General features: G+C 41.2%; 1 protein-coding gene across 1 annotated transcript in view; it reads left to right on the forward strand.

Moving 5' to 3' along the window:
- Positions 1 to 15,746, forward strand: part of SDC2 (syndecan 2) — a 61,734-nt gene that overhangs the window by 40,078 nt on the left and 5,910 nt on the right. Inside the window, exon 2 of the mRNA XM_065668656.1 lies at positions 9,897 to 10,008. Coding sequence (XP_065524728.1) covers positions 9,897 to 10,008 — 112 coding nt within the window. The remainder of the gene's footprint in view (positions 1 to 9,896; positions 10,009 to 15,746) is intronic.

A 15,746-nucleotide genomic window follows, 5' to 3' on the forward strand; every position in this document is an offset into this window, starting at 1 on the left:
AGCCTGCTGGCTGCAGGTGGCAAACAGGAGTGTCCATTGGGAGATTTGTAGACCTTGATGAATGAATCCCTGCTGAATAACAGATTATACATTCTAATACTGGAAATTTCACTCCTTAAGCTGTGAAGCTGATTCCTGCTCATCTTTGATAAACATCAGTTGCCCTACATAACCTTTGTTAGTAATATTTAATTGGTACATAATATAATTTTAATAATACAGTTGTTTTATTTGTAATTTCCCTGCTTATGGAAAAGGAATGTAATTGATTGAGCGAGTTTATTGCCAATTCTTGCTACTAATGGCAAAAATATCTTAATTTAAATGATTTCACATTAGTTGATTCTGGGTTCCTCACATGGGGTTATTTTGTTGAAATCCATGGGCTGGAAAGAAATCAATATGGGGCTTTTGAAACTGGTGGAGGTTTAGAGTGCTCCCACTACGATTGATTACAGCTGCTTTTGTAGGGCTTTAAAAAGAACAATCTGTATTAAAAACATCATTCTTTGGTATGAGCTTGAACAGCTCCAAATAGGTTTCCATGGGGGCTGCCCTGCAATTTGACCACTTCAAGGGATTGCAGTAATCACCAGTGGGCCAGGGCAGCGAGGCAGAGGAAAGGCTATTAGGTGGGGAGTTATTGGCATGCATGCCAAAGAGGTTACCCTGGCAGCTTTAATCATTCATCCACATTCTCAAGAGGAGGGAGGAAAACATAAGTGTTAGTTCTTCTGATTGATTAGCAAAAAGGATCAGTAAAGCATGAAAGGAGAGGGGAAGAGCAAGTGCACATTAGATTTAAAAGCACTGACTGGGGCAGGTACATGTAGTTATGACCTCTAAACCAAAAGCTACCTGCTTCCTCCATTGCTGTCACACTTGTGACTGGTGATTCAAAGACAGGCTAACCTCTTCATTCAGTATTTTCAAAGGAGTGTATTTAGCTTCTTGGTCACGCTGTGCCTTAAATTTAACCTGTCTGCACATGGGCTGATGTGTCCTTAAAAAAAATGATTAGCATTTTGAGCTGTGACAATGATTTGCATGGTGGGTTTGATCCTATTTTTGGCAAAACTGATGGGTGCTTTTTGGAAAACATGCAGAAAATTGCAATGCTAATTGAGAGAAATCAATCCGTGATGCACATTGCTGGCTGCTGGCTTCCAATGCTGTTTCGCCTGCACACTGCCCTTTAATATTTCAGTCTGGAGTAGTACTTTGGAAGCTGATTCAGCTGCAGACCTTCTAAAATAGTTTCCCTGTTGTATCGTGCCTACGTCAAAGGCAGAGTTGAGGAATAAACTGTTCTTTGCACAGATTGATAGCTTGGTGTGAGGGCTGAAAGGGCTTTGAATCTTTTAATTTTGGGATTCCCAGAGAAACTCTGGTATTAAACTTCTGCTTTTATGTGGGAAACAAGAACTGCTGTGTACTGCACCTTGACTGTTAAGCAGTCCAGAGATTTTCAAGGTAAAAGAGACAACTAAACTGCAGCGTTTAATTCTAGGTTTCATGTACAAGGAAAGACCTGTTGATACAGTGTCAGGGAATGTGATGTGATATCAAATCAAGGGGGTTCATGTGAACGGCAGGTACTGTTTGCTTGGGTTGGTGTATCAGATTTGCCCTCCTCCTCTATCAGTCCTGAGTAGCCATTTTTATGTTGTAGTATGTTTATGTGGTCATTGAGTTAGGAAAGTCACTTGGTCCTAACCTGTAGCGTCTGTGGAGGTGATTTGACCATTTGGTCCTCTCTCAAGCATGGACTTTCAGCATGAACTGCTGTAGAACCACAGGAAACTCTCATTGCTGGAGAAACAAAATAAAATACTGCAGTTTCATATCCTTTGATCCAGGCAGCTTTCACTTGCTGGGTTGTGGGATGAGGCTGTGGAGCATCATCTGAAGCGACTCTGCCTATGTGAAGAGCTGCTCTTCTTTGGGATGTAGCAGTGGCAGAGGTACACAGAGTTGTAAAGGCTTGTTGTTCCAGAAAATTGCGCATACCTGAATGAAGATGTGGGAATCTTCTGCAGGGTAGATGATGAAGGCATCTTTTGAAGGGGCAGATCCAACTATGGTCTCACTCAACTAGCAGTCCTTTAATACTACTTCACATGGGCTTGAGCCTAATTAGGTAGCCTAGGGAGGGCTGTTGTGTAACTGATGAGGATCTGGTTTTGTTCATTTACTAAATATCTATTGTAGCTGGAGAGCATGGAGCAAGTTGTTTGATCTGTCCTTCATCACAAATCATGCTGTTGATACTCGTGTAAGGATAGAAAGCTCTGCCTGATCTTGCCAATGTGCTACCTCTCCTCTCTTACGCACCTTCATACAGCAATCTCTGTACTACCCTGGGCAACACAGCTTCTGGATAAGTCATTATATTAACAGACTAAAGTTCAGTCTCTGTGTGCATCTAGTAGATAAATGATGCACAATGGGAAATCAGACTCTCTGAAAAGAAGTGGAAAGGTAAAAGCTTTTTCATAGAATCATAGAATAGTTTGGGTTGGAGAGGACTTTAAGATCATCTAGTTCCAACCCCCTGCCATGGGCAGGGACACCTCACACTAAACCATCCCACCCAAGGCTCTGTCCAACCTGGCCTTGAACACCACCAGGGATGGAGCATTCACAACTTCCCTGGGCAACCCATTCCAGTGCCTCACCACCCTTACAGTAAAGAACTTCTTCCTTATATCCAATCTAAACTTCCCCTGTTCAAGTTTTAACCCATTACCCATTGTCCTATCACTAGAGTCCCTGATGAAGAGTCCCTTTCCAGCATCCCTGTAGGTCCCCTTCGTATATTGCAAGGCTGCTATGAGGTCTCCACGCAGCCTTCTCTTCTCCAGAGAAGGAGATTCCTTTTCCATTGGAATTTTCCTCAAACAGGTCAGAACTTAAGAGAGTGTTTATCTTTCTCCTCAAGGCAGGACAAGCTTCTGCTCCAAAGCTGTGAGCAGGCCAAAGACCCACTACACAGATCTGTGACCCTTTATAATGGGAAGAAAAACATTTTCAATTAAGCTTGAACAAGTTCTCCTGTTGCAGTTTTAAGTTCTGTTATCACAAAAGGTACCATACAGCATGTAATTACATATAAGGGAATATTTCTAAAGGCACAGATGACTGTTAGAAAACAGGCACACAAGTTTCTATGACTTTGTGAAGAGTATGAAAACAAATCTATCAACTGCAGCACTGTGATTTCTTTGATGCATGGCTGTAAGTGAACAGTAACTGATGTAGTGGTGGCTTGTTGGTGTCTCCTTACCCCAGGGACATTTTGCCTTGGAGCATTTTCCTGTGAGCACCATGTATGCAATATATTTTCTTTAGTGCAAGCTCTGACATAGACAGCTGAAATGCCTGACACGGGCAGGAGTTGTTTTATTAATGCCGTTCTTGTCAAACACGCCTCTGTTTTGGTAATTAGTCTGGCGTAACAGACTGTGCGCATCTTAATAGCCAGCATATTTTGACTCTTGGCTCTGACATGAGGCAATCTCTGTAAATCAGCTCTTTTGGTAGACTCCTTTATTGTTGAACACTAGCAGTAGTAGAAGCAGTTTGCAGTACTTGTGTTTATTTTGGGCTCTCTGCCTTTCCTCAGCAGCCACGAGCGGTCAAACCCTTTCTTTATCTGTCATGAGAGATTGGAGGCCTAAAGCTATAGTTTTGTGCAGCATCAGGAAGTTCTACATGAGGTACAAGGAGCGTGAATAATCTTTCTGGCATGTGCTCCAGCCGTGGTAGCGGCTCTGCGCTGTACCAGACAGGGTCTCAGCCTGCTGCAGTGCTGCCAGCAGCAGCGCCATCCCTATGGGCAAACACCCGACTTACAACACTAGTAGGTACACCTGTACAAAGTCAATTTATGAAGGGCAGCAAATGTCCTTTAAGATTCTAAAAATACCTTTGGAAATAAGCTCTCCAGAATGAGTCACGGCAATCAAAGCTTGTTATTTAGCTGGCCAAAGCCAGCAGTGGGGGAGACAGTGGCTTTTGCAAATCCAGTCCAGGCAGTTGCCATCGCAAGGCTGGTTTTCACATTGGGTACGTGGATGAGCAGGAGAACTAGGCACGGAAAGGCAGCAGCCTTGGGGAGTGCTTGGAGGGTTTTGAGCTGTTCCAAGGTAAAACTGAGAGATGGTAACCATGTCAGAATGGTTCAGAGGAAATGAGCAATGCAGATGTTGGATTCTGTACAAAACCTTCGCTCTCAAACTTGGAAAATTCAATCTGGGGCCTGTTGTTATGGAAAGAATATTTTTTGCTGTGATCAGTTACACAGACTGCGGTGTAGGGCAGCCAGTACTCACTCCGCTCACATCACCATTGTGCAGGCAGTACAGTTTCTCCAGGAAGAAAATGGGGAATCCTAGGTGTATTGTGTTTAAATTACATCACTAATTACTAGTGGCTTGCTTCTCAAAACTTCCCACAACTGCCTACCACCATGCCTCCCACTGCCATCTGCTAAAGGCCCCACCACACTTGGCACAGTGCACTGAGGTGGGGTTTGCTGGAAAGAGTTTGGCCTTTGAGTCCTTAAAAGCAGCCACCACTTCTCATGGAAATAATGGGGACTGCATCTCTTCTTTTCTTCGGTGCCCAGCTGTAGGGCATACCAGTGAAAGGAAAGAAAGACATCTGTATTAAGACAATTAGTGGTAAACATGCCTTGTAACATAAAATCCTCCTTCAAAATTACATGTTTGTAACAGGGTACATGCGAGCAGCATAGGAGTGTGCAGGCTGAAGGAGGTTGATGAGCACTGTCAGAGCCAGGAGAAGCTCATCTCTGAGAATCAGTAACACCATGAGAAATGGAAGGTGAATGCTCTTCCGGTTAGCGTGTTTCTTTGTGAAAACCTAGTGTCTTGCGATGGAAAAGTGATCCTCAAGTTTTGCGCTGTAGAGTTTCCTGGACAAGGTTAATGAACTCATAATGGGACAGTTCCAGTTGATGAAATAGCTTTTCTGGTGTGATCAGGGAAAGCAAAGAAATGGCAGACAATGATAGGAAGACACCTGCCTTCTTCAGGGGTGGCAATACTGAGGCCTGTTAGGACTAACTGCTGTTGGATGGTAGATCATAGTTCCTTTAGCAGGAAGCCTAGAGGGTTCTCCTTCACACAGCTTCTCCTTCACACAAGTGCCTTTTTTTCACTCTTCAATGGGAGTCTCTGCAATAGCCCTTGGGCTTTAAATGAATGCATTCAGGTAGTTAGCTTTCAAAAAAAAAAGTAGTCTATATGAAGAATACATCATTTCAGTGAACTCAAACTCACCAGCTGAGCATGCTTTTATACAAGCATGTATAGAACAGCACTATATTATATAGTTATTATATGTTAATAGAAGAGGAAAATCTGTTTCCTTTCTCCTTCTTACGTTCAAGATCTCTACCTAATCAACAGCTGTAATGCTTGCAAATATTCAGAGCCTTCTGGCTTAGGTGTCTGTGATATAACATCACTTTTAAAATACTACTCCCTGGTTCTGTGCGTACTGAGTGGGTTGCATCTAAAGGACTTCTATCTGGGGGAAAAAGGGAAGCAATGTACCATTAATAACCCAGCTGCAAACCTCAAATTCTCTGTCCCGTACATATATCTAAAAAGGCAGAGAAGAGAGATTTGCGTGCATCTGTAAGTAATAAAATGCTTCCTTCCATATAGCAGTTACTCATCGCTCTTCCATCTGAGTTTCCAACAACCACAACAGCCGTGGTAGGCATTACTTCTTCACTGTTCCTCGCACCAGCTTTCTTGGCTTCATCTATATGGCATTAAAGTCTCTAGCGTCTTACTCCTAAATTATCCCCACACACTGAAAGGAATGACTATATTGGCAGCACTGGAAAAGGGAATGGTTATGACAGGGCACTTTGTACTTTTTTGATGAGATGAAGAGTCAGAAAAGGCTTTTTTGTTTTGCTTACTCTCCCATTTAGTGTCAGAATGAGGCGTTTGGGTTTTTTTTATAATGTCCTGGATGATGTAAATTTATTAAATTAAAAATCATTTGAAATGTAAGCTTCAGTAAAAAAAAAAAAAAAGAAGAGTTTGAGACTTCAAACTTAATGGGTGCTAATCTACACTGCACCCATGAAGTTTAGATTTATGCCAGTGAAGTCAATAACCAGACAGGAATCAGTGATTATTGGCATGTAGCATGTGAAGTATTTAGGTCACAGGATTTTGCAGCATTATATTCTTGGAATAAAATGTGGGATAACAATGATGGATGAGAATGCAATCTCTGTCAAGAGGTAATGAGCAGTTTTTGTGGCTTCAGGGTCAGATTAAAGGACTGATAACAGAGACATCCTTTCCTGGTGTTCCTGCCGTTTTAATAGATCTGAAAATAAGGCTGTTACAGAAAAGTGTCATAAGGGCTCTCATTTCAATTGTTAGCCATAGGAAATGGCCTCTGAAATATTTGGCCTTCATGATAAGTAAAAATAGATTTATAGAGTTGTAATTTGCAAACGTTTTTACTTTTCCTCCTGAGCATACTGAAGTGCTGGTACAGACCTTTCTCTGTCCAAGAGTACTGACAACAGACCTGTTTTTCCACCCTGGAAGTACTCCATAGGTCCCCATGGATTCCCAGATGACAAGCAAGAAAACATTCCTAGAGCAAATGTTAAATCAAATTAATTTTTACATAGCATAAAATTGCAAAACATGGCTTCAGTGCTTGATGCAGAAGGACCATGAATGAAGCATTCTTTTACTTTTATTAACAATCTTATTTTTCTAAGCTTAATCTTCACAGAATTATTTTGTGTTAACTGTTGGGCTTCTGATTTTATTCTAAACCTTAAGACAACTTTCATTCCAAATGGCCTAAGGCAGCTACATGCTTTTGAGCAACTGGGAAAAGAGATGCAGGCTGTGGGTGTAGGAGGAGGTGCTCCCACCCCATGTCAGCTAGCCCACTTGCAGAGAGAGTCTTTTTGGGGACAGTGCAATGCATTTATGTAGGCAATGCTTGCAGGTTTTTAAGCTAGTGTGCGTCTTTGTGCCTTTTGTTTGAGAGGGTGCTCATTTCCTGCCCAAATTTCACTAGATGAGGATCATTTGCACTAGAAATAGGCTGAAGCAAGGGGCTGTGGCCAGAGAAGCTGCAGAACATCTTCCTCAGATGGAGCATGGTGTTTGATCTGAATGCATTTGGAGTTCACTGTACTGTATATTACTCCCTGTAGTAAATATTGTACTGATTCTGTAAGACTGTGGGGAATAGTTTTCTTATTCTGATGGAGAATGAGAAAACCACCCACAATACTATATATTAAATAATGTTTCATATTGTATCTTCTGCATCCCCCAAATAAAATACAGCGGATGATCAAATACAAAAAAATACAATTGCTGCTGAAAACTACACAGACTTTCCTTCCGTTTCTGTTTCTCTGTTTTCAGCTGGTTTAAATCTTGAAAACATCTCAGCATAGCTAGAAATGAAAGCTTTTTGGCAGCTGAAAAGCCATAATTCATTGAAAGAAAGGGAGTGAATATGATAGTGGGGAGCCTGGCTGACTGGGCACTTGCAGCTTGGGCTGGGCTGGGATAGCTGCTCAGCTGTCTTACAAACACTGAATCTTTAGAAGAACTGTCAGTGATCATTTCCATCTTCTCTATGTCCTGTGAGGCTGGAAAGAGCAAGAAGACGGGGGGTTTTGCAGGAGGATGGTTTGGACTTTTGTTTGGTTTTTGAATTCCACTAAGTTTGCTTCTGATATAGACAGAAGTAGGAAATGGCCTAAGGACTAAACAGATTTCTAAGTTCATGTCTTTACTGCACACTAAAAATTCTGGGCATGGATGTGTGATGCTTCTGTTCTCATACAGACTAGTTTTCAGTCGCTAACATTTGCAAACTCAGGCAGTTTCTCAGCTGTTGCCAAATGCTATTGGCTGTTTCCATTGTTAGGAAATTTCTCCAGGTAGGTCTTCAGTTTTTTTCCCAGCTTGGTGTTGGTTCACATTTAGTGCCTTTGAATATTGTATGCCTTTTCTGCACTCATGGTCAGCCACCTGTGTTTTCTTTTAAATACATTTTGTTTTTTCCTGACTGGTATTGGAGAGTGGGCTATTTTGTACCACAATTGTAGCCGAAAGTAGAATGGGGTGAAGTGTCTTGGTCCATTGTGGCAGCCTCGTCAACAGCAGGATATTTGTCCTGTGACAGGGAGTTGTTTTCCTACACGGAAACGGTCTCAGCTGTGTCTTAATTACAATACCACCTATACACCTACCGAGGTACTTCAGGCCTTCCTTTGGAAACATATTTTAAAGGAATTAAGTCATTTGATGGTGACCAGACAGTGTCTTGAATTTCTGCTTTGGACTGCAGCCAGTTCTAGGCAGACCGTGTGAACTAGCAGCAGCAGATGAGAGTAGACCTTTTGTAAACCTGTCTTGAAAACAGGGATTTTCTTCTCCCACATATCCCATAGGTAAAAGCTGCCATAGCAAGAGCAGACTTTGACCAAGTGTCATGTTGTTTTTCTTTTTCCTCTGTAGAAGAAAAACAGGGTAACGCTGTTTTAGTTCAGAGCTTTTCAGTGAAGTGTTATAGGCACCCCCAGTGGAAAGGTCTTTTACTCTGAAATAGTCTAGTAATCAGAATGGCCTTTCTGCTTTCCATGAAGAATCATTTTCTCACTGTAGATCAAACTGAAAGCAGTTTTCTGCCGTGAAAAAAGGTTAGAACAGGAAACTGTTGCCAAACAACTCCTAAAAATATAAGTAACAGACATCTTTGACAATATTTTTTAGGTCTTTGGGGAAAAAAAATTACCTTGGAAAGTCTGATATGAGTCTTTGCATACAGGAGTTACCCCTTTCACAGTTTGGTATGCCTTCAGGAAAGCTACAGTGAATGCTGGGCAGAATAAGCCAGGCAATCAATGCCACGCAGTAAAAAGTAAGATGGAAATGCTTGGTGCTCAGAGCAGCAGGTTTGGGTGCTTATCTGAGATACAGAAAAGATGCACTTTGATGTAGCATTTTGGTATTTGGCTTTTTGACTTAAAACTCCATTTGCAACTGTCATACTCTTCTCAAAAGTTGTGGCAAATGGGTCTTCACAGAAATGGTCATAAAAGTAATAGTAGTAATAGCAGCAGGTACCTTCCCAGTCATCAAAGATACATGGCTCCCATAAGGAAGTTCATGTTCTATCGAGTGCAAGCCGCTGTGGAAGAAAAGAATGTCTAGTCTTTCAAAGCCTGAATTGTCAGTCTAAAAGGATGACTGATACCTTGTTCTATTATCAGCTCGTTTTAGCAGACTTTCTCTTCAGTGGGGGAATACTTGGGGACATTAATGTGGTGAAATTCACAAAATCCCAACTTCTTAGCCTCTTGAAGCTATAGCTAAATTTTAGGAGAGATGCATTGAGGTCGATATACCTGTGAAACAGGTTTTGCTACATGCTCTTGTTGCTTCCCATTTGAGATCAAATGACAGTCTGCATGTGACAGCCTATATATGTCATATTCGAGATCCTGACAGAGGGCCTCGCTTCCGGGATTTGCTTCTTTCTTGTTACAGAAGCTCTGCAGAATATATTGCAAATCCTGTTTACTCATTCATGCATTTAATGAGATGAAGTGTGATTTGAAGGGGGCTTGCTTCCTAAAGATTGGGTGGTTTCCTAGTTTTCGTTGCGCAGCCTTGGAAATTTTTTTATGCTGCGATTTTTATGAATTTCTTTAACACCTTAGATGAATGTGTTGCATAAACTGAAATTATAAACTGTTCAGTGTGCCATCATCAGCTTCCGAAATAGGAGTAAAGATTAAGAGACTGCTACGCTGGAGAACTGTTAATGTTTTTAACCATTCTCTCTTACCTGTTTTCCAGAGAACAGATTTGACCTCTGATAAAGACTTGTACCTTGACAACAGCTCTGTTGAAGAAGCATCAGGCGTCTATCCAATTGATGATGATGATTACTCTTCTGGGTCAGGTTCAGGTGAGACAACATGTCACAATTTGATTTTCAAAGGTGTGAGAGGTAACGCAATTGAAGAAAAGCTGTGTAGTTTTCCTTTATAAGCTGAAGTTGATACTTTCGGTGAGTGTCATGAGTGCTTGGCTTTTTATTTACAGAGCACTGAACACCCCTGCAGGCTTGGTTTTAAAATCTTAACTTTCTGCTCTATTCACTGACGCCTTAGTTGCATCATTTCACTGTGTTGTTTTCTCTCTGCTCTCTCTGCTTTCTCTCTGTTTTCTGTGTAGATCTCTCTGGAGTTTAGAAATATGGATTAGAGAAGGCTTAGTACTCCCATGACATAATGCTAATTTAGCAGTCTGTAAGAAAACACAGCAGCAGCAATCTTATTTTCTGTTATATGCATTCAGGTTCCTGTAAACATAGTGTCCGTGCCTTTTTGTTGTTCTTTTAAATTTAGAAGTCTAGATGCTGCCAAAAACATGAGTTTTCTCTGAGGTAATTACATTCATAAAGTGAATTAAGTAATTCTTAAACATAACGTACTGAGTTCTCAGACTTAAACACTCATTAGAGGCATGTAACTAGCTCATCATTCTTCAAAAACCTGTCAGTGAAACCTCATTAATCATTTCTCTCAGAAGGTCTCTTTGTGGAGTGTCTTCTAGACTGGCTGGGAGGCTCCAGCTGTTAAAAGTGAAGTGCAGGACTTCGCGGTATTTTTGGAAGAGGAATTTCCTTGTTGTGTTGAGTATTTGTATGCTGTTGTGGAAATCCTGTTTCTTTTCCAAGCTTGCGTTACTTCTTTCTTTGTTATGATACTTTTTGTAATCTGTCTCTTGATGGCTATACAGACTGCTGGATTTTTAAAAGATGAATCCTTCTTGAAGCACCTTTTGTCATACTTTTTATGTATGTTTTGTCTTTGTTACCTTGTAAGGCACAGCTGAGGTTTTTCAGATGGACTTTTGCCTTTTCTTTCTTTTGCTGATTCAAGGATATGTTAAAATGAAGTCTGCAGAGGTCTGATTGTGCTGCCAGGCAAATCCAGGCCCAAGGTCATTGGCGCCTGGGTGATACCGTGTATCTTGGGAGCCCTTCGTGGTGGCAATTTGATGTTCCACTGTGATCAAAGGCTTAATTGGACCTCCTTGCTGTGGACTTCTTTGATGGGAAATGTAACATTTCATTTGAAAAGGAAAAAATAAATCAAATTAAAAACTCAGTGTTTCCATCCAGTTTCCAGGACTGTCTGAGGAAAAATCTGACCTCCAGTAAAATTGCACTTTCAGTGAGGTTCTCATTCTGTTTTCAGATGCCGGTGACTTCGTCAGATTCGTGAAAGGAGATAGGTTAATAAACATTGGTATGGAGAGTGGTCTGGTTTTTTGGATTTTTTTATTTATTTTTTTTATCCCTCTGTGAGGTTTGGCTGTTTTGAATATGAATGATTCAAAATGCAGCCCTGCTTTTCAAGTGGAAAGTACTATACAAGAACTGGGTCGAGATTTTATTAACCCCTCTCAGTGGTAGAAGTGGAGCCAGAAGGACAGAATCTGCCTCTAGAGTCGCCAACAGTAATGCCAACAGGGAGCATTCTTGCTGCCTCTGGCAATCTTTGTTTCTTTCCTACAAGAAAACAGGAAAAGTCTCATTACAGACTGAGACTAGCTGGATGTCTCTCCAAAGAGCTCATGTTACAGTACCAAAATCTAATACTTTAAAGAAAAGTAAAAACTCTTAAGTTAAAATAATCTTCTGGCCAATCTGTGGGCCCAGTTGTATTCACTTAAGAAACAAATCTCAAGAGGGAGGCAGATTAGCATCCCCTCCACTCTACCCATTCTATACTTACTGCTATCTATTTTATGAAGTAGAAAGTGTCCTGCAGATGTACCAATGATCAGTTTTCCTTATATCATGTTGAATGTTTGTCTCTTTACTTGATACTCAGTGATGTAGTGTTCCTCTAGCAGGAAGAGCCTTCCCACTCAAGAGTGGTTTTCTTGCCATGTAATTGCACTCCAAGCAAACAGATCCAACATGACAACATGCTGACTCCTTTCTTTGGTATGAAAATTGTTAGATGCCACCAGGCCTATGGAGATAGACAGGAACTGTCAGCACTACCATTAATGCCCTTGCAGGTCTGCAGCAGCATTAACGTGGACAAATGTCTCTGTAGACATGACACATTTCAAACTAGAAATTGGCTGAGGGCTTTTTGTAAAGGGAAAAAAAAAAAGGTGATGGTATTCTGCATTTTTTCTTTTCTTTCCTTTCCTTTCATAGCTTCTTTAGTCTTCGTGTACGTTCAGCTACCGTTGTACTTTTGCCAAAGTGTTCAGTCCAAATCTATCCTCTTGGTTAACAGTTTCTAAAGTAGCCATGTCTGTTTCCTCATTGCTCTGTATCAAGAACAGAAAGCTGTGAATTCATTAGTCCACTGGTTCCTTCTTGCAGTCTCCACCTCTGAGAAGAAGCCTCAGTCTGTCATAGCTGTGCTTAGTGTTGGTGGTTTTATGCAGCATAATAATAGAAGAGTAAAAATAGTTTTCCTGCCTATATAACTTGAAATGCTTTTATAACTACTTTTTCCTCTGGCATAAAAAGTCTTAACTGAACCTTGGTCTTGCAGTTACCTGGAAGTAGCTGCTAACCAGCATGACTACCCTTATGTTAAGGAAAGGTACCACTTCTGTCAGATTTATGTACAAGCTCTTTGGAAAACTATCAGTTTGGTTCTTTTATCTTCTCTGAAGTTACCTATGATAGACAAGTCTCTGCAATATATTAATTGTATTATCATGCAGATTTTTTCCTTCCTCTTATCTTTCCCAAACTAATATTTCTCGGTTAATAGCAGCTTGAGCTGAGAAGGTTAGCTCAGGGTGAACTAGATTGAGTCTGAGACTGTGGCTTGGGACTGTTCTTGGAGACAAATGATGGTGGTGGGGTGGGGCTTCTCCAAGAAACACAAGAGCAGGTCTGTTTTGGCTCTTGACCTAACAGGAAGACAAAATTATGCTGCAAGGCTGGAAGGCAGTTTGAGTCCAGCAGTAGTGTGTGTGGCGTTGGGCTGGGTGATGGGTGGTGGCGTGGCTGGGGAAGAAGGGGGATGCTGGTTCCTGCAGGAGGCACTGGTGCTCTTCCAGGTGCTGAACAGGAGGCAGCGCAGGGGCCATGGCCACTGCTGGGTGCTCCTGCCCCCGGGGGCACTGTGCCTGGCAGACACTCCAGGTGAAGCAACACACCCTCTGGTGTGCTTCCCCTCCCATGGTGGAGGCAACACAGCAAGTATTCATTTTCCATTTCCTAAGGTCCCATTTGTGAGTGCCTTTCAGATTGGCTTGGAGCAAGAGCTTTTTCTCTCCATATATCACACCAGCCCCAAGCATGCTCCATGTCATTGACTGCCTGGTTCTCCAGGTCTTTCAACATAAAATCCTACTGTGATACTGTTTGAAAGTGTGTTGGGGTTTTTTTTGTGCTGGACAGAGTCTTATACTTCAGTACAGTTAGGACTCTAACTTTTGTTCTTTCTTCAAGTTTTGTTGGGTTTTCTTTTCCCTCTTTAAGTGAGCATTATCAGAGACGCAGCATCCTTGCACTGTCCCCATCAATTCAGCTGAAGGTCTCTGATAGGGCACTAGTATTATGCTTCCAGTGTAATCTCTGGTTGCCTAACACTATGTTGATTAAGGGTTGTATTGGGGATTTTTCACGTGAATGGGGGTGAGATAAGCCAGCTAAAAATGTTTCATTCTGCTATGTGTCACGATGGTAGAGATAGAAGGTGTGAAAGATATGATGGGTATGTCTACGCCCAGCTTATGACAAGTTTGCTTGAACTACCACTGTAGTACACTCAGCGTGTGATGTGCAACAGAAAAAGTGATACCAAAAGATAGGGTGAACTTACTGGATTTGTTTGGTAGGAAGAGTTAATCACTGATTGCTTTGCAAGTAGGAGGTCTAAGTACCGTAGGCTTTTTGTAGGGTACAATAATTTAAGCTGGCACAGTCTTGATTTCTTGACAAGCTTCCTCAAGCACCAGGAGTGTGAAAGAGTATTTGTGTTCCTGTTATCTAAGAGGCAGCTAATAGACACATTGGTGAGGGCTATATTAGATATTTCCAATACTACAGCACAATCTAGAGCTATTTTGACCACTATGAAGACAGCAGCTGGGCATCCTGAAGAAGTTGTGGCGGATAGAAGATGGTGTGTGATAGTGAAGAGGTTTCAACTCTACTACAGAGATGGCTATGGGTTTAATTACCACAGGGGTTTTGTGGTGCCCTCACTATGAGGGCAGTATCTATTTGTCAAGGGACTCAAGGCAGTTTATACCCAGCACTGTCACCCAAGCTGGCCAAATCCAGAAATCATCTAAGAGACAGTGATATTTTCAAGAGGAAAAAGTAAGCTAGCTCTTATACTCCAGCCATATCACAGTATTCCTTTTAACAACCTAGCCTGAAGTTATTCTCATGTACACACCAGACACTGTGTAGTTTTTTTTTTTCTTTCCATCCTTTTTGGATTCAGGAAGGCAGTTGGTTCTCTCTCTTTTGGTTATTGGGGTGGTTTTTTTGCCTTTTAAGGAACATGATACTATGTAAAGTATCAGCTATGTGACCTTCTGGAGAGCTTTAGGGAGATTTTTTTCTATCCCTTAGTTGTATTTACTATCAATTCTGAGAAAACTACTGTCAGTTTAGCAAAGGAAATGCCTTCCCTTTGTTTAGCCCTACTCCGTGCCAAGCAGACACATGTCTAGATAAAGCTAATTAGAAAGCAGGAACCATGGGGATGTGTTTGAGAAGGTACCTTAGTCAGGCCTAATGATAGGTATCCCAATATTTTGGGGATTGTCAGGATTTCCTTAGGCCATACAGAAGAGGAGTTGGGTACCTTCACTGCAAATCTAGTGACTAGTCCAGGAGTTTGATTAGTCATCCATTTGTTGAAACCAAAGATCTGCATGCTCCATAGCTAGAGAGGTTTGGACCTGTAATGCTCACCGTTTTATCTGGCAGGCACAACTATTGCCTAAGGCAAAGGTGGCCTTTTAAGGATTTGGAGAAGCAGTTGTGATTAAAAGGGACTTCTCATTTCAGAAAAAGAAGAAAATAAAGTTCTGTACTCTCGAAGTGTGTTTTATCGTCAGATCTCTAATCTGCTCATCAATTTTAATATCCTTGACTGAAAATTGTGTGTAATTTGGAGGAACTTTGGAAGGTGGAGCAGCCTGAGCTGTACATTGGGCCTTTATTTCTCAAAGAAAACTCTTGAGGCAAAGCCATAAAAATTTTCCTGTTGGATGCCTTTCCTCATCTCTGTTTCGAAGTAAGATGCTGGTTTTTTGATCTTTGAGTAGCATTTCAGGAAAATATCTGATTCTTGTTGTGAGGTCTTATTCTAGAGGTTGCATTGTAATTTTGGTATCTCTGATCTAAGAGTTTTTCCAGTATTATTCTCTGCAGGTAGCTTTAGTGTAGTACTTTTTTAAATGATTCTAAATTTTCTTTCCTATGGTAAAGAAGTTGCTTTAATTATTGTCTTGTTAATGCCCTACCCTTCAATGCCAAATATATATATTTCTTGATCATGAGTTCAAAACATCATTATTGTGCTCATATTTTCAGCCTGTCCCTCTTGTCTACAAAAATAAGATAAAAATTGGGTTTGGAATGAGTGAGTCATACTATTCTGTTGTAAGAGGATATATTTTTATTTGCAGGGAATTATC

This window comes from Lathamus discolor, chromosome 2, assembly GCF_037157495.1.
Source record: "Lathamus discolor isolate bLatDis1 chromosome 2, bLatDis1.hap1, whole genome shotgun sequence".
In the NCBI taxonomy this organism is placed as follows: domain Eukaryota; kingdom Metazoa; phylum Chordata; class Aves; order Psittaciformes; family Psittacidae; genus Lathamus; species Lathamus discolor.